The sequence below is a fragment of the Oreochromis aureus genome, linkage group 22 (genome assembly GCF_013358895.1).
Source record: "Oreochromis aureus strain Israel breed Guangdong linkage group 22, ZZ_aureus, whole genome shotgun sequence".
NCBI lineage: Eukaryota > Metazoa > Chordata > Actinopteri > Cichliformes > Cichlidae > Oreochromis > Oreochromis aureus.
The window spans coordinates 13,477,293-13,505,238 of record NC_052962.1 but is presented as its reverse complement, the minus strand read 5'-3'; the positions used below and the strand labels follow the sequence as shown (position 1 = coordinate 13,505,238).

Genomic DNA, 27,946 nt, shown 5'->3' with positions numbered 1-27,946 from the left:
CTTTGCAAGCTCAAAGACTATTAATGAACTCCAAGTGTGCGTTGTACATAGCATTGGAATTCTTTCTTAATACCCCTCGCTGAAAAGGGGGCACCGTTTCTAAAGGGGAACTATGACCCCTACTTACTGCAAGCTGGTTGATGGGGGTTATCTCAGGCTGGAATTAATTACATCAAAGTCTACAATCCAGAGGGCCGAGCAGATGACATTTACAAGAGGCCAACTGAGGCGCTTAATTACACACTTTCATAAAGTAGCAGAATTAGTGTGCCAGACTGGTGCTGCACATAAACATTGGAATAACAACGATAGCAACCTTTTGGAGAAGTCGCACACAATGGGGGTTTTAGGGATGAAGTGTTTTGGGTGACATTTTATGCGGTCAAGCTCAAAGTGCTATGTCAGAGGAGAAGTGAAAGCGGTTCAGGTTCCTGGTACTTTTTTGGGGGAGATGAGCTCACTGACTAAAAAATGCATGGCTGTGGAGATGGTTGTGCGCTGTGCGTGAGTAACAGTGCAGCAAATGTGCAGGGTTGCGTTCTTTCTTTTCCTCTGACCTGCTTTTTGCAATGATACATTTCCATCAGGGTGCAGCAACAATATTCCCTCATAGCTTCATCCATTACCTCAGAGCACTGTGTCATCCTTGTCTTTTTAGAGCTCGCACTTCTTTCACTGTATTACGTCTTCTCAATTTGTTGCTCTATATTCCTACAAAGAGACCATCTTCTAAGTCTCTTGTATCTCCATGCTTCACACTTGTCTTTCTCACCGCTTCCCACCCTATTTGTTAAGATGCAGTCAGGGTACGGCCTATTGGTGCGTACCCTGTCGGTGTGGAAACAGCAGGGAGCACAGAGGAGTCCTTTCAGAGAAGAAAAAAAATAAATACAAGCATGTGACAAACACCTCCACGTTCACCCTGCACACCACAAGCTCTGTATGTATGAGAAGTATAGGAATGCAGACAGCTGCATGCCATCACGCACACAAGCAGATAAACAATACTGGCAACACATCCTACCCCCTGGCCCAGTGTTCGCCTCCCTTTGTCTTTCACTCTCTGCCATTGTTATGGTGCTCACACCTCAGTCGCCCTCCCGCTGGGACAGACTTCCTTTCACCAACACACGCTCAGTTCTATAGAAAGCCATATGCATTCCTCACTGAGAAACAGGTAAAAAAAAAAAACCCACAGCAGTTAGTTTAGGAAGGCCAATAAAAAGTATGAGAAACGATTGCAAAACAGAAGCCGTGAAACATTTGGAACCCCCATAATGCACATTATATTCAGTATTATACACAGCATTGCATAACTGGAGAAAGAATCATATCACACAATGTTTTAAGCACACTCCATAAAGCTTTCCTTAGATCTTATACACAAAGTACAAGCCACTGGAAACCACCAAAGATCTTCTGCCTTGTGCAATTTAAAATAAAAATGAGAACATACATAACAAAGCGGAACGAAACCCGTTTATAACTCATTTATATTGTATGGAATAGGGAAAACCTGTATGTTTATGCCCATATTTACTTAAACTGTGATTAAATATGTATCGCACACAGTGACACACTCCCAGCTTCAGTTTCCAGCCTTGGGGGAGAGCAAAGTAGTACAAGTATTGACTAAAAACTGAGTTTTAACAGTGTTTTTTTTTTTTTTTTTTCACGAGACATTAATAGCAAACATTTATTTATTTATCCACCCATCCATCAATTTTTTACTGCTCATCCAGGCCTGGGCAGGTGGATGAGCAGTGTAAGCAGAGATGCCCAGACCAAACAAGTGGCTTACAAAACGTACAAGGCTGGATTTTGTTTATGTATTTCTGAAGGGCTCTAGTCCAATCAGTTTACTTTTGCATGTGGTTTCATAATGTATACATATATATATATATATATACATCAATTGTGTTGCCTATAAAGGCAGTAACAGCAAAAAACTTCATAGGTGAACATATGCACACTCTCTGAAACACTGCAAACAAACTCACTCAAAGCGATGGGTTCACAGGGAAGACGACCTTTCTGTGCGTGCTCTGGTGCACAGTGAGTGCCACGTTTATGCGTGTCTGAGTGTGTGTGCCTGTAAAGCTTGTGTGTGCAGATGTGTGCACGTGTCTGTGTATACCCATGGTGTGGGGTGTTGTTTTCCACCCTTTATGTGGACAGCAAAACAACAACTTGTCCTGACCGCAGACTAGACCCTGTCTTGCCGCCCATTCACCCAGAAAACAAATAGAGGGCAAGAAAGAATGAGGGTAGAGACCAAAAAAAAAAAAAAAAAAATGAGTGTGTCTTGCAATGCTGTGCAGAGCAGACATGCCTGGCAATGACTCGCGGGGCAATGGGAACTGTCAGGAGCTCTTTTAGCTCATGTCGGGTCTATAAAAAGAGGAACAGAATAAAGAAAATATGAAAAATAATTCCAGAAAGGCTCAGATGTGGGATTCAGTATCAAATATTAACATAATGTGAAGCAGGGAGAGGCGGCTGGTATGATTTCAACAAATACAATTCTCCTCTAAACCCCACCAAACCAGTCATTTTGAGTTAGGAACAATATAACGCATCATTACACTTGAGCTAAGTCTAAGAAGCTTGTCTCCAACTTCACTCTCTCATCTGACAAGTGTACAAATAATTTAGATTGTTCAGAAGTCAGAAAACATTTAACTGCCCCTACAGGGAATTTCACATGAAGAGAAAAGGAGCCAGAAAGAATAATGTTTCTCATAACTGTCAGAATTTTTTTTAAGTTTATTTTTTCTTCTCACTTTTGTGGTACATACAAAATTTGAAAAACAAATGCAGCATGGGTACCATGGTTGCCAAACTTCATCAGCATTTCTTGAGAATTGTCTGACTGAATTCAGTGGAGAATGATGCAGAGTGTGTGTTTGTGAATGCCAGTATCCATGAAAGACGTATGAATGAGTGTGTGTGTGTGAGCTCAAACAGTCTTCATTAGGCTGACGGAGAACTGCCGCACAACAATCAGCCATTAATTAAGTGTCAGAAGCATTTAACGGTCAGACACACTGGCGGCCGATTCCCATGCCAGACACTAATAACAGGCACAATCTGCCAGAGCGGAAGCTCTGCCTACCCAGACGTGCCAGACAGCCCATATTTTCAAAGAAAATTAGTAAATACACATAGTAAAATTACAGCCATAATAGCTAGGCTTCAATTTAATATTACCTAAGTTCAGGCTCTCCAACTCTAATCTTAAGCACTTGTTCCTTGCCGTCCTACTCTCAGTATATCTGCTTGTCACTGTGACATTCTCCCTGGAGCAAAAGCGGCACCACATGAACACACGCAGTATATCCAAGATAGAGAAAGGAAGCAGCTGTTTTTAGGAGCAGCTCTTGATCTGTGTGGTAACTATATTTGACCCACTGTCTCTATGACAAAATTAGAAAGCCATTCTGCTGTTGTGAAAGCAGGTGTGTAATTTCCAAACACACCAGGACAACCAGGGACTTTTTTTTGAGACATTTCTGACCAAGAAGGAAGAAGCCTTAATTGACCTAAATTTAGCTAGACCTCTCTGGAAAAAAAATAGATGCACACTATGAAATTAGCTAGAGCAGTTGCAAGAACAACTCAGCTTTACTTAAGTTTTAGTTAATGCAAGTTTTACAGGAGCTGGTGATTTATAGATGCCCATAACTACATTTATACAAGTCTCAGAAAATAAATAATACATCTGTCAGATTAACATATGCTTGAAGAAAAAATATTAAGATACAGCAATTATTTTGCTAAAATGTTTAATCCAGCAGGCAGTCCACAAAGTCAAGCTGCATTAGAAGCAAATCAGCTCATCTCAGATCGCACATCAGCTTATAGCTCAGTTGATTACCTTTCAAACATCCAGCCTCATGTAACCCGCTTGAGGTTAATATCTGGAAGCTGCTTTGCAACCAATCTCCACACTACTTCACCTTTTAACATAGTATCTGAATTAATTATTTTATGTACTTATTTTTTTTACTCTTACAGTCTGACTTTTCATATATGTTAATGGCATGCTGTCCTGTGTTTTCCACATATATACATGTTAAAGGGCCTAGAACAGAACCCTTATCAACCAATATGAAAGAAGAAATGACAATATCAATCTGCTGCCCATTACCAAGGAAAAAATAGCAAAAACACCAAATTTGTGCCATACAATACTATACAAAAGTCTGGATCCACATCTCAGTTCATTATATTCGGTTACTAAAATGGAAAATAGGTGCAGAGATTTATTGAAATATGTCAAAGCATAGTTGTAAATATGTACAGGACAAAAAAAAAAATCAATCCTGACAAGCTTGAAAGTCCATATTGATTATTTGCATGATCACCTTTATTCATCAACACAGTTTGAACTCCTTTAGGTAACCTTTCTTGAGATTTAATTAAGTAGTCTTCAGGAATATTTCTCCAGGCTTGTTAAAAGCCATTTAAATCTGATCTTTGGATGTTGACTACCTTTTTTGGTGTTCTCTGTCAAGGTTATTCAATCATTTTAAAGTCTTGGTTCAATTTTGACAAGAACCCCAACATCACTAGCTGAAGACCCAAATCATGACAGAGCCTCCGCCGTGCTTTACACACTCCCTGTTGTACCTCTCTGCTGACCTCCTCTGTAAATACTGACAAAGATTTGAACCAAAATTTAGATTTGTTGTCGTTGATTTTGTGGCAAGACATGCCAAGTTTTCAGCTAATTGGCCCTTCTTGTTGATGCCAAATTACTATTATATGCCTGTCAAACTGTGTCATCTTTTGCATTATTTTGTGAATTCAATTAAAGAAATGGGAACAAATTATGTGTTTTTGCAGCAGGCCGCTAGTAACAGAGTGCCTAAAGATATAATTTATGAGTGATTCATATGTCAGCGCTATGTGGCTCAATGATTGAAGAAAAACGTCAATAGACCATCAGAAAGCCTAAAGAACTATGGCTGAAAACCATTCAAAAACATTACAAGATCCACCCCCCACCACCCCAAAATAGGGCTCATTTAAGACCTTTACATAGTATTGTACTTTTAAAGAGAAATATAAGTACTCCAGTACCCCTAACAAATGAGACATTAGCACTAATGGCAATAATATCCCCTGCTTGTCAATCCGAATGCCTGCAATAAGATCAGTCAGTATTATCAAAAGCTTAACATACTGCCTACTGAATGCACTGAGAGGTTAACATCCATGGCTAGCATGAATAAGCAACAGACCTTTTTCTACAGCAGACGTTTTGACCAGTCATAGCAGGTGCAATTATTAGCATTAACATCTTTGTTCAGTCCCACTAAACCATGACGGTGAGCCAGCACGCACATTACCAGGGCCTTGAAACTAACACAGCTAAAGAGAAATGTCATGATTAATTTTACTAATTACACCCGTGCTTTTCACACTGTGATCTGTCAAAAGGTCTGCTGTAAAAAAGCTCTGTACATGTACAGTGATATTTTTATCATTAGGCTTCACATAGATTTAGGCTAAAACCTGAATATTTGAATCAGATAGGAAGGAACAATCTGATCAAAGAATGAATACCTGTTCTGAAATGCCTGTACACAGAGGGGGAGGTATATTTTGTTTTGTTTTTCCAATATGAAAACCCAAGGAGAAACAGTCAAATGAAGTTGAAAAACACTTTCATAATAAGTATAATTAAGTCTAATCAGAAACACAGGATCTACCAAAGATATATTTGGTCATACCTGGACAAATGGAATAAAAAGCAAGGAAAAACAAGAGGATAACAAAGTCCTTTGTGGATAAAAAGAAACAACTTCAAATTAAGAAGTATGTATGTGATGAATACCATGGCAGAGGTTATTTAACCTGACTTGTTTTGTGTGGTCTATAAATAGTTGCAACTATTAACAGACATCACTGCTGTAATTATAATGTATATTAAAACAAGTTAATTTTGGGTCGAGTTCAGGTAAATGTGTTCTGTTTAAACGTACTGGAGAGCTCTTAAATAATTCACCAATAGCCAATGGAACAAAAAAATCATTATCCTCTTCATTTATTTTGTGATTCATTTTATGACAATGCTGATATAAAACAATCATTTACTACCCCTTTCATCTATGCTTTTCAGATTCGCTGCATGATTAAAGCTTTAATTGTCATGGCAGCACAGCCAACTGATATGTCATGCTTCTCCTCTCCTCTCATCCCAACCGGGTGAAGGAAAATGGTCTTAAGGGGGAATAATAATAATGACAATAATTATAATATCATCAGCAGTATCAGTTTATGGGTTCAAAGCATTTTTGCATTCACTTTAAGTAAGAAGCCAAACTGCCCCCAGTAAACGCTGCAAAGGTTTTAGTTTTGACACCGCCAGTCAACGTCACTGTGTATGTGAATGAGGTCTGTTGAGGTAATGAAGTATTTGCACATATTTTCTAGTAAAAGCGCCGAGTACCATGACTGCAGATAATTTCAGCTCACAGGAAACTGATCAAAGTCAGACAATGGCAGATGGTGATGAATAGCGCACACGCAGCAATCAATATTGGTCCATCAGGTATTTTTCAGTACTTGCCCCTAGTTTCAAAGGCCAGTTTTTTTACACATATGCTTTTTTGCCACTTTATGCTAGACCTAATTTTAAACACTGCCTGAAGATATCTACTCAGATTTATGGTGGCTAGCAAAAATGATCAATAAATTGACACATTTTCTCCTAAACCCTGCTCTTCTTGAATCCCTCTGTTTAATGGCCGTCGTGTTTTGTCAATCTTGCCTAGAATAATTGTGTATCCCAGTCAGACAATGCTGTATACCATATTTGTTGTTGATACACTCAAAATCCAAAAAGAAGATGTAACTTTTTCATGTTTATCACATTATGCAAATAAATAAGAATCTATTATAGTGGACTTGCATTTTTCTGGTGCCTTCCAGCTCAGAATGAGCTGATAGAAAGGCCCTACAACTACTGCTACTACTAATACTACTCTAATCTGTAATTCTATTAAAAAAAAGAGAGAAACAAAATGAGTAATGATAGAGAAATTGTTTACCATGCAAATACAGAGGCAGCAGCATCCTTGTTTTCACAGCAGAGGAAAATGTGTAGTGCATGTGTGTCCAAGCACTCACACACAAACACACACACACTCACAGAGACAAAAGTGCATTCACAACCTGTCCAGTCCAGCAAGCACTCAAGAAAGATAGGTAGGTAGCAAGACTGGAAATAACTACAGTCAGCAGTGGCTGGGGTAACAGTTTGTCAGAGATGTATTCAAAACCCACTTACTTCATTACAAATGACATTCATCTGAATAACTTCTGAATCCGAATACAATTTCCAGCGAATTTAAAAACCGTGCCTAATGCAGCTACTGGCAGTTTGAGACCATGCTGACATTTAAAGTGACCACTCCCTTTTCCAGTTTTACATGGAGCCAGACAGGAGTCACATATTGCACACCCAGTTTTGGGGGGTTTTTGTGTGTGTGTGTTTTTTACATGAATACCGTACTTAATTGAGGTAATCTGTGTCTCTGTAACAGTTGCATGGTACTGTTTTCTGTTTTTGGCATGTTTGTCAAAGCTAACTAAAAAAAAACCTCCCTAGCAAAAGTAATGAATGTAAAATAATAATACTTTAACCTAACTGTGTGCTTTACCCCTGTAAGTACCGTTGTAGCTGGGCCAATATTCAACTAATGCTCACAATGTGGACTAAAACATAATTTTTTTGCTAAAACAGAATGCTTTTTTTAAAAAAAAAAAGCAAGATAACACTGTGAGAAAGGTACAAACATTTGTAGAAAAAAGACAGAGACTGCAATATGGCAGCTGAACTTTACTGAATTTTACTACATTTCTCTAAACAAAGGCAATTTTACCAAAGCAAGTGGCAACAGCATCCAAGAAAAGCGTCTCTTTCAGCATGTTGTAAAATCTCCTCAACCCCTCACAAACACACAAACAGGGTGATAATATACCCCTCGCTCCAATGTGTATTACTCCCTGTGGAGAGAAAATGGAACATTAGGATTTGCAGGATTTGATCCCAGTCTACACTCTCTTCTTTTGCCTCTGTCATCACACTTTCATTTGGCCTATATCGCGACTTAAGAGGACGAGCCTCATTTTTCAATTAGGCACTAAAACTCACTCGTGCTTCACTGCTCTCTCATCATGCTCATCTAGTCACCCCTACCTTCTTCCCTCTCAAAATAATAGAGAAGACAGAGGGAGAGAGGGTGGGGTGGGGGGTGGGGGGGGGCAGAGTGCCACATAGAGACAGTATTGTAGATCAGCTCTGATGAGTGCGGGGGAAAAGCCGCTTTGTTGGAGTGACTCCCTCTGCTGCTCCTTTACTCACTTTCAGAAGAAATGCGACTGCCTGTGATGACGTTATAGCAAATCATTTCAACAGATTTAATTTTTTGTTAAGTCTCCCTCGTTAAAACACAGCAAACTGACGCACTTTTCGAATGTAAAACAGTATGGAATTGAGTAATAGTGGCGATATGGATAAAGGCGAGGCTGGTTAAAAAAGTTTGCACTAGACTCTCATAAAATGTTATATGCGTGTCTTTTTCCCCCTAATTTCAGACACCTGCAGTGACTTGCTGAGGAAGCAGACTAAAGAGGCAGACTGCCTGAGTCGTGCAGCAGGGCTGGCTGTGGGTTGCTGTGGGTTTTTTTTTTCCTTCAGTGACCCAGTTGGGAGGCACATTGACTATGCAACTAAGACACAGACGGAAGACAAACTTGGCAGCACATGACTGGATAATCATCACAGTACTTTCATATTAAAGAGAGAGGGAGGGCGAGCGAGTGATAGGGAACACGCTACAGAATATGGAAAGCATCAAGGATGAGAGTCAAGGTGCAGCAGAAGCAGGAGGAAAACAGGCAACGGTGGTTTGCAAGGACTGCAGCAAGATGCTGAGAGATGGGAGTTCGTGTAATTTCTAAGTACATCATTCAAGAAGCTCTGCAAGTGTTTCTAATGTCCTTTGCCTCCTTCTCTATTGCTACAGATTAAACAGGAATAAAGACTTTAGAAAGATATGGAGAACAGAAAGAGAGGAATAAGACGTTGGGGAGGGAAAAAAAGAGTCTGGTGGTTGCTATGGCGACCAGAGGGGAGAGATTCCAGAGTGGTCTCGGCCATTACGCAGTGTGTTGGGGAGATGGACTGTGCAGCACTTAGGCTTATTGCAGTGTGGGCTGAAAAAGAACAGATATCTAATATAGACGAGAGGGGCTCACATCAAAATGGTGGCTGGTAAGCACAGTGCTAATAAAAAAAGGGGGGTTGAGTACTGAGATGCTGAGGAAAGCCAATCAGGCTAAGGAAAAAAAGAAGGAAAGAAAGAAAAAAGGTTTATCTCATTTGAGAAAATGGGAAGAGATCTCGTGGGTGAAACCAAAACACATAGACACAGCGATGTCCACATAGCAATACATGCAAAAAATATATATATAGTAACCGATCCCCTCCTACAGCAACTAAATACAACCACTCTGCTAGTAACAAAGCCAAGCTACCATCTTCAGCTAAGCAGTGGAGCACAGCAGCTTATAAGACAGCAGCTCCCTGTACTTGTCTTTAAGCTTTGGCAAATGGGAGCACAGTTAATTTCAATTATCTTTTTTCTTGATTAAAAAAAATCTAAATGTTGTCATCATTAATTTCTGTGATGGAAGATGTTTCTTCCAGAAGTAAGGGTTCCCTGGTTGTTTTCCCTCTACCGCAATATTATTCCTGTATGGCACAGCTATGCTGTCTTTATAAAAAAACCAACAGCTTATATGGGAGATAGAATAGCTAGTAAAGCTATATAAATTCATACATGTTACTGCTTATTTTTATATTTGCATATCCGCAATGGAAATCCAAGCCACACTGAATTGAATTCCAAAAAGATGTAAGTTTAAGGTGAAAATCATTTTTCACATTTAACAAGCTGGAATCACAGCAGAGGCGTGATGCAACCAAGGTGCATTCTGGGTAATGCAACCTACAAACAGCTGGCATTCTTTACTTGTGTAAGTTCATTATTCACAAATCTGCTTTCCCTGAGGAAAAGATTACACCTACGACTTGGACTAGAACTCTTCTGTGGAGGGAAAGTAAACAAAAAAACTGAGAGAAAATGATGGAGATACGAAAAGAAAGATGGATGCAGGTAACATGTCATTTAACAGGGAGATTATGATATAAACTTGGTACATGAAATACAGTAGCTAAACTTAAGATGAGCTTGGCATGTAGTTATAAACAGTGCTTCCTATGAGACAACAGAAGGAGATTGTGTAGAAATCCATTATGCATACAGTCTTGTGGTTGCCCATTGCATTTTACTGCAATAAAAGAGGGTGACTTGTGCAGTTAGTGCAGAGAATAAAGACTGGTCATGTGCAGCGTTCCTTGTTGATATGTGTATTTGGCTCAAATGGAGTGCAACAAGCTGCTTAAACGCACAACAGTTTTGGAGACAAAGAATACAAACTGAGGAAAGGGTAATCTGATATGCAGAGTTCATGTGAGAAATTGCTGAAATTGAAAAGGCAAGAAAATGAATGTCACTTCGCTCATAGGTATAATTTAAACTTCCACCTGGCAAATGGCAGATACAGGTGCGTTCCTGAGATGAGACGGTGCGATCGCTGATTATGTACAATCTTTGGTCAGTGCCTGCTCTTGTTCCCTGCTGTCTATTTCTGCACATTTCTAACTGTGAGCTAATCAAATCAAAGCAGGAAAATACCTCTATGCCAGCAGCTTCTGGTCAAACCGACTTTAAACAAAGCGGCACAAAGCGGTCTGTCAGCTTCCATGACTTCTTCCTGCTGTTTCTTGGCTTCCAGGGTAGTTCAATTGCCGAAAAGTCATTTGAAACTTCACATTTCTCTCACAGCTTCCAGGTATGAGGTTGCCAAACATTAAAAAGCAGTAGAAAAGATCTATTGTGAAATATAACTGGGAGAAATTAAATTAAAATGCAAAACCTCTTCATCTCTTCACTTAATGTTTTACACAAAATCTAATAAAAGAACATGTCTGTTTCATGTTTAGTGTTTTATTTGGTCACCGTGGAATAAACGAGGAATACATTTTCTTGCTCGTTTCCCTAACCTGCTGTTAGGATTTTGCTGATTTTTATCCTTGTTAATTTTAATAAGTAACTAAATAAAATCGATCTAAGAATGGAGATTCATTACCTCTAGCCTTTGTACAGTACCAGGAGACACTGTGCGACTGGCAGAGCAAAGCAAAAAAACTCCATGTGTACCAAATGGCAAAATGGTTTTAAAGGAAGAGCAGAATAGATTAACACAACTGCATGAAAGGAGGAAGAAAAAGGGTGGTGGCTTCACATCTAAGAAATAAAGGATAAGAGATGCTAAAATTCATATGTGCATATACTGTGTAATACAGTCCAACTGTGGGTGGTCTCCTGTCCATTCAGTTACAATAAAGTGCTGCTATGCTTTATTTCCTGTATTTTTTACTCTCCAATTAACATTCACTCTAACCTGCAGGGCAGCACCACATGTCAGCTCAACAGGGCCCCTCTCTTTTTCCCTATAAAGGGTCACTGCATTTGGTCTTGCCAATGTCATGTGAGCTGGGAGACAGGTAATTACGGCGTTGCACTCATTTCCCCTGGTGCTCCACAGGTTTGCTATCGCCTAGCCTCTGTTGTACCACAGCCACCCCAAGATGTGGATTCATTTTTTTCCCTTCAGATCCCCAAAACAGCAAACACTGAGGAACCACTGAAGGTTAAAAGGGGGCAAATTTAATTCAACTTAGTAGAGTGATCACTCTAACTTTTTTTCCCCCTATTATCAAATGTAGCATCGAGTCATGAGCAAAAAACAGGATTTACAAGGTTGAAGGGAGTAATTTACACAGGTAACATTTATCAAGTTAAAGCTGTTTCCCCCCTAAAAAATGGTAATTTGGAATTGTTACGTTTTTTGGTTATTCTTCAAGTAACAAATTCTTGTTAGCCCGGTGATTCTTCTTTTTCACAGAATCTAAAATTTGGTGTCCAGAACACGGTCAAAAAAGGAAATGTATTGTACAGCGCAGGTTTTTGAACGCTTAGCTTTGAGATGTGCTAATGAAAGACTGTAGATCAATAGAATAACAATTTCTACAATCATTTTTGCACTCAGAACTACTGAAATAACAGGGGACCAAGCACTGGGGCAAGTTTAATGCCAGTGTCAACACTTAACAAGCGGATTCACACAGCTTTATTGACATGTGCTATCAACAGTACAGTTTGTGCATAGGGGCAAATGATTGCTTACAGTACAAAGCAAAAGTAGTTGGTCTAGCAGTAAAACTGTTCAAACTATGAAACACAAAGCATCTGCAGTCTTGGCATTACTTTAGTCGCCAATGTAGTTCTGCAAACTTATTTGCAGCAAGAGACAGTTAAATCATCCAAGGTCAGAAGCTCGACACGACTGACAGTCTTGTACCCACTAGTGAGAAAGAAAGACGCAATGTCCCAATTGCCTCCCAGTGGAATTAACAAACAGACTCTTTTATGTGGCTTTACATAGTTACACAGTGTGGTCTTGGGCTTTCTGAGTCTATTGATGTTGCTCCAATGAGCCACATCCCTGCATTCACAATATCTCAAAAAGACTGACAAACCCATGTCAGGTAATTAGCCTAATTAGTCACTCGCTTGTATTTTCTTCTCCCTAGGCTCACCGCTACTCCTACATGGAACTGAAGCGTGTTATCATTAATATCACCTCGCCATGGATCATAAAACACTGTATGTCACCATGATAAAAGTGCTAGCCCTAGCATGAGAATGGAGAAATGATAACCCATAGTAGTCGGATAGAAAGGCTTTAAATTAAACTACCAGATGATTGAATTAGTTGAGTACCCACTGGTTATTTTGTACTGCAATGACTCACCCATTTTCAGCCCTTTTGTTGCGATAATCAAGAAATTTGTCTCAATAGCAGTAATATCAACAGAGTTTGAAAGATAGCATCATTTTCTAAATTATTTGCATAAATCACTCACAAAATACATTTTAAAAGTGACTTTTAGAACTGAGGATTTCTTTTTAGATTCAGTTTAAATGAAACTACGCATTGAAAGACATTAAAGTGAGCTATAATAGCGGGTATTCTATCAAGATGGAAGTTGAGTTACCTTCATATGCAGCTTTGAATCCCTGCCCGCTGACCGCATAGTCAGAAAGCAGCCACAGTGTGAGCCTGGAGCCCGTACTCACAATTGGTGGAGGCAGCTGGAAGCCAGTTAACCTAAGAACAAGTGGACAGAAGGACATTAACGGTGAGACAAAAAAAAGAAAAAAATTAAGATCCAATCAATAGCACAGTTGGTTGCAAGGTCAGGTATGAAGCCCACTTCCATCACACCAGCTTCTATTAAGCCAGCTGTTACCTCAGGCATTCAAGGATCACTTTTGTATAACGAGGCTCTGAATCATCAGCAAATTATTAAAATGCCAAGACCTCAACAAGACAGTTAACTAATTTCTTTCCATCAGCAAAGACACAGTAAGTGCAATCATGTATTCACAGTAAATTAGAAACACAGCAGCCAGTGTGTGAATAAACAAACAGATAGCAAACATACTGTCAAACTGATTCAACAATCGTTTCTAATAACCACGCCAGTAGTTTGCAGATGTGATATTTACATGGCCACGTGTCTGGTAAAGGCGCTGGTGACTCTTTAAAGCGTTTTTCACTTTCCCCACCAGCTTGGTGAAGCAAACCTGCTTCTAAATAGCTCTCTATTTATTTTTTAATGTTTTCATTTTGATGTGAAAAGTGGTTCATTTTACTTTTAAATATAAATATATCTTTAGCCCTCTTAACCTTGAAAACTGTCCTCCTCCTTCGCAGAATTCCCAGGTTAATAAATAAGAAATAAACATATGCTCACTGCTGCAAGTATGAAAACACAGAATATGTCTGATAAAACGCCAAATAACACGACAATCAATAAATGATTTGTTAATTATTGTGATCCAGATTTATACACACTAGAACTCTGAAACCTCTTTTGCAGATTGGTGGTTGGTCGGATTTGTCAGTGTCATACGCCGTGAATAATGTGCATAATACCAAACAATATTCTCTCTCCGAGAACAGATGAGATCGCATAATGCATACCACAACACATATTACTTATGCATTCATGATATTTGATGTTGTGGCCAAGTGGCCCAGGTGCACATGACGCACGCACACCCCCGGACCATGACAGCACACCGAAGGCAGTGGCAAAACATTGGCAAGGCACATGAATGCACATTTAGGAAGACTTCTTACATAGTCAAAAAAAAAAAAACAGAAGGGTATTGGCATAACATTGTCAGCTCTGTTGGTGGATCTGTTTATGTAACATGTGGTACAACGCACGAGCATATTTAAAATTATTTCAATAAGTCTAAATTTAGCCTGGAAAGGAGAGTTTTCTGTAATAACAACCAAATTCTATTTCCAAGAGGGACAATTCTCACATAATTCAGGTGTTTTCATATCTCTGAACTGATACAGAACAGTGCCTTTACAAATAAACTCTCAAAAACTACCTAATCAGACTTTCTCTAGCATTGATAAAGCGAAGTCCTAAAAAAGATGAGCTTGTGAGTGTTGAGGAACATCTTGCTTGTGCTGGGCTGGACCCCCTTTTGGCTTCAGAACTGCCTTAGTTCTTCATGGCAGAGATTCAGCAAAGATTTTGGTCCATATTGACATGAGAGCATCACACTATTGCTGCATATTTGCTGACCGCAGATCCATACGGTGGCCCCTAGAGACAAAGCACGTACAAACTCCAAAGCACATGCAAACTCCAAAACACATGCAAACTCCAAAACACTTGCAAAATCCAAAACACTTGCAAACTCCAAAACACATGCAAACTCCAAAACACTTGCAAACTCCAAAACACTTGCAAACTCCAAAACACTTGCAAAATCCAAAACACTTGCAAACTCCAAAACACATGCAAACTCCAAAACACTTGCAAAATCCAAAACACTTGCAAACTCCAAAACACATGCAAACTCCAAAACACTTGCAAATTCCAAAACACAACGGAAGTGCTCCAGGACGCTAGGGGCAGTGTTGAGCTTTTGTTACCTAGTAACTACACAAGCCAAGAAGTACCAATGACCGGATTTGGGCTCTATCCCAATTCAGGGTCTGCAGCCTTAAAGGCCACATTTTAAGGACGATTATGTCACAGCGACACGACGAAGGCTGTCCCAATTCAAAGGCTGCTCGAAATGCGGCCCTCAAATGCGTCCTTAATTTCCTGAATTTTAAGGATGGGTCGGTGTAGCCTTCATGGCCCAACATATCCCAGATTTCATAGCGCGGCCGTGGTGTGGATAATTTTGCCGAAAAAAAACGGCGGAAGCGGAGCCGCCAAACAGTAAACTTTCAGAAGTAAGTACTGAATATTATGTCACTTATTTATGCGCAAATGTTTTTATAATGAAGAACATTAAAACATTACTGTTGGCCACATGTCAGCAAAGTTAAGTGACATTAGCGATGTTTGTACTAACTTGGTTTTAAAGCCTTTACTTCAAAATATATGCCGTTCAATAGTTGACTTTAATCTTACAGAGAATGTGATGATTTTATGGATAATTAAAGTCAGTCATATATCCACAAACACAACAAGCTGAAAGTCAGTGATGCTGCTCGGTTTGCAGTCCTGAATATGACGGCACAAGCAGGATTCACTGCACTGTTAATGTTAGCTATGTTATATTGCTGCCTCTGTTCGGTGGTGTCGAGCCAAACGGACTTTAACGTGTGTTTGAACGAGCTGACGGTTCACTCGTTAAGCTGAAAGAAAGATGCTTTAATCACAGGAGTCACACATGTGTCCACTGGACCATCTGGGAACTCTTCTTGTTTAGCACTCGTAATAACACAAACACTAAATCCTCCTTCTCTTGTGCTGTTTTGTAGCAGTGTGTACACCTGAGACTGTCACCTGTCTGTCTGTCCTGCACTCTCTCTCTGTTTCTTTCTCTCTGATTGTGGAATAAAAGTATGAACATGTATTTATAAGTTACACTTGTGTTTGAATCCTGCAGCTTATCACACATTTGATTTCCATGTGTGACAACTGCAAGTGTCCAGAGTGAGGACAGACTGAGGGACCCACTGCTGCACATCATCTGTGAGGCTTTGCACCCCTGATGATCCACCAGGACAAACTCAGCAGTGTGTGAGGAAGAGGAGGAGGAAGAGCCAGCAGCAGCTGACAGATGGAGAGAATAGACAGACTGTTCCCTGTTTGTGAAGGACTGCTAGGAAAGTTTAACATAACTAATTGTCTGTCCTGAATCAGTCTTATTAGGTAATGTTCAAATAATGTTATCATCCCAGTGTTTTCAGTGTGGGAGAAAGTACTCAGGGCCTTCAAGTTACACACTATGAAAGGCAGCAACAAGTTTAATATTCAGAAACCTAAAGTATGTATCAGCAGCAGAATGGAGCTAAAAATACATGTTTGTTTCAGTTCTATGAAGCTTTGAGTATTTTGGATTAGTAGCACTGCTGTGTTTGTTGCATCATATTGCTGTAATTGTTTATATGCTTTATATATTCTGAGGTAAGTTGATCTATAGTGTTACATCATATTCTATAAGGATGTTATGTGTTTGTGTACTTTCTGCCCAGTTTGACCCATTTAGCAGAAGTCAGCCTGTTTAAGGCTCTGATATCTATTCTGTATGACTTAAAGCAGTTATGACATGGTCTGATTTTCTCACCCAATAAAGGAATATTTAATATATCAGTCTACTCTTCATTTTATCAGAAACAGTTATCACAGTTTGTACATTTTCTTTTTATAAATATATGTAAGCAATGAGCCAAATTTAGCAATGCCAACATACTGAAGGAACAACATTTGTCTCTTATATATGATACACCTATATATGCACTGTCAAAGATACTTCTCTTTGAGTGAAGATTTAAGGTGATAAGACATATAGATAACTGCAACTTGAATCTGTACTGAGGCTCAGTATTTGACACAGAGTTCATGTTCACTGCTGTAATAGCTAATAATGATTAATATAATAACTATAATATTGGCCATATTATATTTACATTACCAAAGTGATATTACTTTAGTCTCATGAACAACATTAGCTAATTGTTATTTACTAACTAATCTTAAATGACTGTTCATTACAGAAATGAAGCCCAAAAATCATGTTTTACAGTCCTGTGGTCTCAGCCTCAGATACTTATCAAATCACACAAAGCTCTTGTAGAAACAAACAAACAAATGAACAAAATATGTTCTCCTTCATTTCTGTCAAACAAAGTTGTATGACACGTTTCCAGCGGTTAGTATCATGGTTGCTAGGCAACCTGGGAAGCGCGACGGAGACTAGACCGTCCCATACAGACAAACTTGCCGTTTATTTTGCAAATTGAGCTCAACACTGCCCCTAGCGTCCTGGAGCACTTCCGTTGTGATTTGGAGTTTGCATGTGTTTTGGATTTTGCAAGTGTTTTGGATTTTGCAAGTGTTTTGGAGTTTGCAAGTGTTTTGGAGTTTGCAAGTGTTTTGGATTTTGCAAGTGTTTTGGAGTTTGCAAGTGTTTTGGATTTTGCAAGTGTTTTGGAGTTTGCAAGTGTTTTGGAGTTTGCAAGTGTTTTGGATTTTGCAAGTGTTTTGGAGTTTGCAAGTGTTTTGGAGTTTGCAAGTGTTTTGGATTTTGCAAGTGTTTTGGATTTTGCAAGTGTTTTGGAGTTTGCAAGTGTTTTGGAGTTTGCATGTGTTTTGGAGTTTGTACGTGCTTTGTCTCTAGGGGCCACCGTAGATCCATGACTCAAATCTCCTCTTCCGCCAAATTCCAAAGATGTATTGAGATCTGGTGACTGTGGAGGCCATTTGAATTACGTGAACTCAAGAGACTAGTTTGAGGTGATCTGATCCTGACATGACACATTATCCTGCTAGAAGCAGTCATCAAAGGTGGGTACACTGTTGTCATAAAGGAATGGACACAGTCAGCAACAACACAGGAAGGCTGTTGCATTTAAACCAATACCAATGCTCAGTTGGTACTAAGAGGTCTGTGAAGAAAATATCCCTAAATCCCTACATGACATCAACAACACTAGCCTGAATTGTTGATATAAGACAGGAATGTTCCAACAATAAAAGCCACTCAGTTAACTGTCTGTTAACTGTCAGTTGAATGTCTCAGCAGAAACTGAGACTCATCAGACAAGGCAACATTTTGCCTCTTGTCCAATTTTGACCACCCTGTATGAAGTGTCCCTGTTCTTAGCTGATAGGAGTGGCACCCAGTGTGGTTTTTTGCTGCTATAGCCCATTTCTTTCAAGGCTGGATTCGCTGTGCATCTGGAGATACTCTTCTGTATACCTTGGTTGCAACGAGTGCTTATTTGAGTTACTATTGTCTTATTATCAGCTCATATTAGTCTGGCCATTCTCTTCTGACATCTGGTATCAATGAGACATTTTTCCCCTGAGGAATACTGCCTACTGAGTATTTTCTCTTTTTTAGACCTTTCTCTGTAAACCATATGCAGGAAAATAGATCACCACTCTCTGAAATAGTCAGATTAGCCCATCTGGCACCAATAACCATTGAAAGTCACTTAAATCATTCATTGCATGACACCAGGCAAGGAAGTCAACTGCTTGGAGCCCCATGCCATTTAGGGGACCCCAAGGGCTGACAAACTTTAACCTTCTGTTTAAACCTGAATGTGCTAAGACAAAATATCTCCCACACCATTACACCACCACCACTAGTAGTAACCAAAAACTAACTTGAAATTGTATCTTAATTTTGTTACTGGCAGCCTATTAGAAAAAACACATAATTTGATCTCCTTGACATAGGCCAAAAACTTAACGTAGGGCAGACACAGGCATTTGAGGAAACTGGACAAGTGAAGACAGAAGACAAAAAAACATCTACAGCAAATGAACAGGATATGCAAACTACTTATGAAATATGAAAAAGCTCTGTTTTTCTTTTCATCTTTTGCTGGTTTGGGGGATCTTATTAAAACTGATGACATTATGAAAGCAGATAAGTATAATCAGAATTCGATTCAATGCAATATAATCTAAAAAGACGAACACGCTATCTGTGCAGTAAAAGCATACCTGGAGAGAAACACAACCCACACCTGAACATTACTGAAGCAGTGTGGGATCATCTTGACAGAGAATATAACAAAAGTTTGTAGCTGTAGCCAATTAGCGAATTAACGAAAAAATAATAACTTGTCAAGACAAATAATAGCTTGTCTGCTTACCCTACGGAACTTTGCTGGTTATCAGTGTAACTGTTTATTGCTGAAACTGATCTACCTAGCTAAAAACTCCACTGTTTTCTCACAGCGCAATATATTTTTTAAGCAGATAACTAGAACCTTGTAGCCAGCTACCCAAAACTCTGTTGGGAGCATGCACATTGCATTTACTGCTTTCTGTATCATAAGATACAAGCTCGGTAGCCAGTATATACAAATAATAAAATATATACCTACTGACCTCAGTAATTTATTGAGTTATAATCCAGACTTCCCCAAATCCAAATCTAATGTTGTTGTTGTTGTTTCCCTCAAAAAATTTAACTAAATAGTTTCACTGGCCGATATTTGCTTCCTGATGTCAGAGCCCTACTGAGCCAACAATCCCTTTAACGTTAACTAGTAATGACTTCATGAACTTCTTCACAAATAAAATTTTTATCATTAGAGAAAAAATTACCAATAATCATCCCACAGATGTAATATTATCTACAGCTACTTTTAGTACCATCGATGTTAAGTTAGACTCTTTTTCTCCAATTGATCTTTCTGAGTTAACTTCAATAATTAATTCCTCCAAACCATCAACGTGTCTTTTAGACCCCATTCCTACAAAACTGCTCAAAGAAGTCCTGCCATTAATTAATTCTTCGATCTTAAATATGATCAACCTATCTCTAATAATCGGCTATGTACCACAGGCCTTCAAGCTGGCTGTAGTTAAACCTTTACTTAAAAAGCCATCTCTAGACCCAGCTGTCTTAGCTAATTATAGGCCAATCTCCAACCTTCCTTTCATATCAAAAATCCTTGAAAGAGTAGTTGTCAAACAGCTAACAGATCATCTGCAGAGGAATGGCTTATTTGAAGCGTTTCAGTCAGGTTTCAGAGCTCATCACAGCACAGAAACAGCTTTAGTGAAGGTTACAAATGATCTTCTTATGGCCTCTGACAGTGGACTCATCTCTGTGCTTGTCCTGCTAGACCTCAGTGCTGCGTTCGATACTGTTGACCATAATATCCTATTAGAGCGATTAGAACATGCTGTAGGTATTACAGGTACTGCACTGCAGTGGTTTGTATCATATCTATCTAATAGACTCCAATTTGTTCAAGTAAATGGAGAGTCCTCTTCACACACTAAGGTCAGTTATGGTGTTCCACAGGGTTCAGTGCTAGGACCAATTCTATTTACATTGTACATGCTTCCCCTAGGCAGCATCATTAGGAGACATAGCATAAATTTTCACTGCTATGCAGATGACACGCAGCTCTATCTATCCATGAAGCCAGGTAACACACACCAATTAGTTAAACTGCAGGAATGTCTTAAAGACATAAAGACCTGGATGGCCGCTAACTTTCTGCTTCTTAATTCAGATAAAACTGAGGTTATTGTACTCGGCCCTGAAAATCTTAGAAATATGGTATCTAACCAGATTCTTACTCTGGATGGCATTACCTTGGCCTCCAGTAACACTGTGAGGAACCTTGAGTCATTTTGACCAGGACATGTCCTTCAATGCACATATTAAACAAATATGTAAGACTGCTTTCTTCCATTTGCGCAACATCTCTAAAATTAGAAATATCCTGTCTCAGAGTGATGCTGAAAAACTAGTTCATGCATTTATTACTTCCAGGCTGGACTACTGTAATTCTTTATTATCAGGATGTCCTAAAACTCACTGAAAAGCCTTCAGCTGATCCAAAATGCTGCAGCAAGAGTACTGACAGGGACTAGAAAGAGAGCATATTTCTCCTGTTTTGGCTTCCTTCATTGGCTTCCTGTTAAATCCAGAATTGAATTCAAAATCCTGCTCCTCACATACAAGGTCTTAAATAATCAGGCCCCATCTTATCTTAATGACCTTGTAGTACCATATCACCCTATTAGAGCACTTAGCTCTCGCTCTGCAGGCTTACTTGTTGTTCCTAGAGTATTTAAAAGTAGAATGGGAGGCAGAGCCTTCAGTTTTCAGGCCCCTCTTCTGTGGAACCAGCTTCCAGTTTGGATTCGGGAGACAGACACTATCTCTACTTTCAAGATTAGGCTTAAAACTTTCCTTTTGCTAAAGCATATAGTTAGGGCTGGACCAGGTGACCCTGAATCCTCCCTTAGTTATGCTGCAATAGACGTAGGCTGCCGGGGATTCCCATGATGCATTGAGTTTTTCCTTCCAGTCACCTTTCTCACTCACTAAGTGTTAATAGACCTCTCTGCATCGAATCATATCTGTTATTAATCTCTGTCTCTCTTCCACAGCATGTCTTTCATCCTGTTTTACTTCTTTCACCCCAACCGGTCGCAGCAGATGGCCGCCCCTCCCTGAGCCTGGTTCTGCCGGAGGTTTCTTCCTGTTAAAGGGAGTTTTTCCTTCCCACTGTCGCCAAAGTGCTTGCTCATAGGGGTCATATGATTGTTGGGTTTTTCTCTGTATTTATTATTGTGCTATCTACTGTACAATATAAAGCGCCTTGAGGCGACTTTTGTTGTGATTTGGCGCTATATAAATAAAATTGAATTGATGTGCCTGCACAACGTGTGTATGGTTCAGTGCCCCCTGATGGAAAGAAGGTAAAACTGTATTTTATACTTCATTTTTTTCTTTTTTGGTATATCAAAAATTACTTCCAGGGGAATTTATTTTGTTACCAACACAAATTAAAAGGCCACAGTTTGCATTCAAAATATACAAATGTCATAGCGTCAGATACGAAAATGTCAAGGTAAATGACATTTATTCGCCCTCATATCCATGTAAGGTGAAGATTGAACCATGTGAAAAAAAATCTACCAGAGCTTATGTACTTCTCTTGCAACTTCTTTTGGACATTTAACCTTTCTTATTCTTCAACTCTATGACTGTTTTACACCATTTCCCTCTCTATCTGTGCCCATACAAGCTGCTCTGAATGGCCCGGCATATGAGTTGCTGTAGATGGTAATTCTTGTAGATCTGTGAAACGATCCTCGCTGCCGTTTTTAAAAAAAAATTGATTTATTTTATTTAACTCACAACTATGCACTCCAATCTGCTGCTGGACTTTCTGGCTCTGCTTTTGGACCTTCTGTTCTCACTCACAAGTCTACCATGCGCCTACTGCTTGACAATATACTCGACATCGAGGGACGGAAAGTTGAGCTTTTTGTAAATCTCGCAAATGAAGTGAACAGAAATGCTTTTAGAATCTCCCACTCCAAGGTCTGTTTGAGCGGACATCTCAAACTGAACACAGACAGGTTCCCCTTGCATCTAGATGCAAAATATCAATCATCGTTTGACTATAGTGCACCTACGTGAAAAATAGTTTAGATAAGTGAGCCTTGTCTTATTACGGCCTGCTTCCAGCAGCACTTTTGCAGGTTGAGCTATTCAATCAGTGTTCAACATCCACACAACAGAGATGCCCACATACACATGCTAATTAAAAAACCAGGTGTCCATTGTTCATTTGTGGCCAGTTACCACAGATTGATTAATCTGCATACAGTAATGACTGTGTGCTGGTGTGTGTGTATACGCTTTACATCCCTGATTTACAGATTCTAATAACAGAATATGTTGCCCACCTAACTTTTAGCTCATCCTTGAAATTTCCCTTCAATTTAAAACGTCCTCTCTCTCTCTCTCTCTCTCCCCCTAACTCACTGCCTGTGTATCCTGCTCTTTACAATCTATTACATTCCCTCACTTTTATCTCTTAACATTAAGCGAGGCCTCTGTGTTTCAACTAATCCTTAAGTACCACACCAGAGGTGGGAAAATTGCAAAACACCAGAACCAGAGAGATGTGTTGGACCAAAAAAAAGGTGGAGAGGACTTTATTAAATGTGTGATTTCACTCCTCTCTGCGCGACACACATAGGGGGATATCAGCTAAATGATGGGACACATGTTCATGCAAATGGCTCCTTCGCTGACCGCAAATTGACTTGGAAAGTAGCCATCTTGGTTCAGCAGGCAGGGCACTGCGGTGAAAAGGGGGTTTGACAGAGGGTATCATGGAGGAGCTAGAGAGGGGGCCAAACTGGCATGGTCTCTTGCATAAGCCGGAAATGTCCCTGAATCATATTTCCAAGCTAAGGGCAAAGAAAATGGATACAGTTGGGAAGCACACAGAAGCTGACTTCACAAGCAGAGGTAGATTAAATTTTGCAGTGTGATATGGGCTGTGGCAATCTGAGGAATGCAGCTGCTATTGTGGGCGGGGGGAAACAGCTGGGGGATTGCCTGTTATCAAGGAAAAGATGCGAGATATGATTGCAACCGAGCGATACAAAAGAATGGATTTGCAGCACAGGTATCTCAAGTGAGTGGTAAAGTGATGGAGGGAGGACAAAGGAGAGTGAGGGACACGGGAGGAGAGAGAGACACACACAAAAGTTAAGAAAAACGACGCTGTTATGGGAAATCATTGGCTGCTTCTATTATATGAAATGCTGAGTAATATCAGAAATTAGGTCCTCCCGTGGAGAAGAATAGGCGTGTGCGTGCATGGCTGCATCCAAACAGAAGAATATATGCTGTGTGTGTAAGTGTTTGCGTAAGCTCTCGTGTGTGCATGCATATGTGTGTGTGTGTGTGTGTGTGTGTGTGTGTGTGTGTGTGTATGTAGGCATGGAAAAGAGCAGAGGTCTATTAAGAGGGCTTTCCACCTGACTGGTCTCAGCATCATCTCAATGAAGAACCTCTGCTTCCAATTATCCCACCACTACCCAGGGGAGCGAGAGCAGGAGAGACGGACAGATGGAGGATGGTAGACAGGGTAAATGTGTAAGAAAGATGGCTGTATTGAGGAGGAGTGGAGACGCTGCGATGAAAGAAAGGCCCGCTGAGGAAGACGGGCAGAACGCAGGCTGGCATGGAAGGCGAGAGGGGCGGATGCGGACACCTCAACAGCCATGAGATGGGCTGAGGATGAGGTAGAAACTCAATGGCTAATACAGGAGTCACAATTTGGCAAACGCGTGAGCACACGCGCATGCTGTTTTTACTCATTCGAATTTTTTTTGAGCGTGCCTGTGTGTGTGTGTCCTCTAAAAGAAAAATTAATGCATATTCACAGCTGTAAACCGACAGGGACTAAATCAGGTCATTCATCCTTTAATCCTATGCACTTTGTGAATGCGTGTGTATGTGTGTGTATATGTGTGTGTGCGTGTTTGCAGGGTGGAATGTAACCACAGTGCTGATGCAGCTTATTTTCTCCCAGAAGGAGGGAAGAGGGAAGATAAAAAAAAAGAAGGAAAAAATAGATACAGCAGCAAGATTTTGATGGCTGAGTAGAGGGGAGACATTAGCCAATAAATGATGGGTGGTAAGAGAGAGACATGGGAGGGAGGGAAGGAGGGAGGGAAGGAGGGAGGTAGGGAGGGAGGGAGTTGAAGTGCAGAGAAAAGAAATAGGTGTGTATTTCTACGCGTGTTTGTGCAAGTGTGTGTGTGTATGTGTGTGCGTATTCTTTCTATACGAGACCCTGTGCAGCTATAACTTGTCAGTGGTCAAGGCCAAGGGCTGATGCTCTCCTGTGCTCTGTAAGCTCTAACTCTCCACTGACTGCCTATCACACTAAAAAGCAGTGCTTTGAACTAGTGCCCTACCACTGCAAAACACACTCACTTACACACACACACACACACACACACACACACACACACACACACACACACACACACACACACACACACATATATGCAATGAATGGCTCTAGTTAAATCGGTTCTGTATATTTTTAAGGCAAAAGAATATATCTTAAAAAAAAAGAAGTTGATATAGTTGCTGGATTCAAAGCTGTGCCCACTGAGCATGCCTGTGTGTTGATATTGATATTGATATTGATATACCTTTATTAGTCCCACAAGGGGGACTCATCACTAGCTCTACTTACAATTTATAAAAAGCTGACCTTGTTGCCTGGTGGAGGTTAAAATGGCACTTCATCCCCATGCACACACACACACACACACACACACACACACACACACACACACACACACACACACACACACACACACACACACACACACATATATGCAATGAATGGCTCTAGTTAAATCGGTTCTGTATATTTTTAAGGCAAAAGAATATATCTTAAAAAAAAAGAAGTTGATATAGTTGCTGGATTCAAAGCTGTGCCCACTGAGCATGCCTGTGTGTTGATATTGATATTGATATTGATATACCTTTATTAGTCCCACAAGGGGGACTCATCACTAGCTCTACTTACAATTTATAAAAAGCTGACCTTGTTGCCTGGTGGAGGTTAAAATGGCACTTCATCCCCATGCACACACACACACACACACACACACACACACACACACACACACACACACACACACACACACACACACACACACACACACACACACACACACAATTTGATTCCCCCACTTAGCAGGCAAAGTTTCACATGCAATTAGACTGCATTTCTATCAGCCTTCTTTCCCTACTTGTTGGGTGAGCTGTAATGTACCCCGTCACTTTGCCCAAGGGCATGATCTGGCCTTGATAGAGCTGCCTTCAGCTCTCTCGCTTTCAGTTCAAATTCTTGGCATTTAACGTGTATTAACAGTAATCATAGAGGATTTGCAGGAGCTGACACTTTTTTTTTCATTTCTATTAACCACTAAGTTTTCTGCCCGTTTAGCCTGTTAATTGCAGCTTCACCGCAAAGGTAAGAGTGCATCAGCAGCATCAGCGATTTGGAAATCTCACACACAGCTTCCCCAAAACACATCAATATTTCAAACAGGGCTGACGTCTTCTTTTTTTTTTTGACTCAGACTAATTCTTCCTGTCTCCATCGTGAAGAAAGAATGGGGCTGTGGCGCGCAGCTGATCATTAATATTCATACGTGTGTGACATCACAAGGTGTTTGCGTTTTGCGGCGAAACGATAAGGGGTGAGGGATCCTCTCAGAAGTGCCTGATGCTAAATGCTGATGGCGAGATAATCAACCACAGTCAGTTCCAGCTAAAAGACAAACCGCAGTGAAGTCATTAACAAGCTGGTGTCTCCAGAGAAAGAGAGAGCAACAGTGTGTGTGTTAGAGAGAGAGAGAGAGAGAGAGAGGCTGATAAGAAGGAACAGTGGAAGAGAAGGTGAGAGGAGGACTGAGATAGGAGTGGGAGGAGAAAATATTAGCAGAGACTTGAGGAGATGTGAACAGATGAAGTGCTCCAGAGAAAATAGGAACAAATAAATAGAAGTGTATGTGTGTGGGGAGGGTGTTGGCTGTGAAAAAAAGATAAAATGTGAAAACCTTTTTTTTATTTCCAAGCAAAGAGGGGGGAAAAGTGTGAGGAAAAGAAGTAATGCAATAATGAAAACAAGTAAACCGTTTAAAGAGTTTAAAGAGTCATATAATGCTTCACTTTTTGGACTGAAAACAAAAAAGGTGGTAGACGCACGACTTCATCTGCACACAATCAGAGCTGGAATAAAGGATGAGGAGTCAACTGTGGAGGCCTTTGAGTACAGTGAACTCATTTTCATGTTCAAGAAACCAGTTTGAGATGATCTAATCTTTGTGACATGGTAAGTTAGCTACCACCAGAAGATGGGTTCACTGTGATCATAAAGGGACGGAAAGGTCAGCAATAAAACTAAGGTCGGCTAAAAGATACTTGGTATTGAGAGCCCCAAAGCATGCCAAAATATCGCCCATACCGTTACACCATTACAGCAGTCTGAGCGACTACAGCAGGATGGAGCCAAACTTTAATGCTGTTTGTGCCAAATTCTGAACCTAAGATCTGAATGTCGTAGCAGAAATCAAGTCTCATCAGACCAGGCAATGTTTTTGCAATCAATCTATTGGGCCATTTTTGTGACCCCATGTGAATTTTAGCCTCAGTTTCCCAGCATGGTCTTCTGCTCCTCTAGCCCATCTTCTTCAAGATTCTACATACTGTGCATTCACAGTATGTTCTCCATACCTTCTTTATGACAAGTGGTTATTTAACTCACTGTTGCCTTCTAGCCTTTCTCCTCTGACCTCTGGAATCTACAAGGCATTTTCGCCCAGAGAAATGACCATTGTCTGGAAACCACAGAGATATGTGTGTGAGAAAATCCCAACAGATCAGCAGTTTGTGAAAAACTCAGACCAGCCTGTCTGGCAATAACCACCATGCCATATTCAAAATCACTCAAATCACCTTTCTTCCTCATTTTGATGCTCAGCTTGAATGTTAGCAGGTCATCTTGACCATCGCTACATCTCTAAATCCACTGGGTCATTGCCATGGGGTTGGCTTAACAGATATTTACATTAACGAAAGGTATACCCAAAAAAGTGGACTTCCCAGCACATCATTTTGATTCTTGAACTCTACTAATATAACCTTGCATGATTTACTCTGATGATTCTTTGATGCCCTTCAGTTCATCCTCTGTGAGAAACAAGCCATTCAGGATCATCTCCTTTTTAAGCCATCTTTCTTCTGATTGGCTGAAAAGCAGGTGGGTGGAGCTTTATTAATCAAAGCTAGAGTTAAAACCTCATGCTGACAAACTTTGGTGATCTTTAATATAAGCATCCACCACTGTAACAGTATATGACAGAATATGAGGGGAAAAA

The 27,946-nt window shown here is 40.1% G+C and overlaps 1 protein-coding gene across 1 annotated transcript in view; it reads right to left on the bottom strand.

The window, feature by feature from the left end:
- csmd1a (CUB and Sushi multiple domains 1a) overlaps positions 1–27,946 on the bottom strand; it is a 75,274-nt gene that overhangs the window by 25,962 nt on the left and 21,366 nt on the right. The window contains exon 3 of the mRNA XM_039605296.1: positions 13,199–13,311. Within this exon, the coding sequence (XP_039461230.1) occupies positions 13,199–13,311 (113 nt within the window). The remainder of the gene's footprint in view (positions 1–13,198; positions 13,312–27,946) is intronic.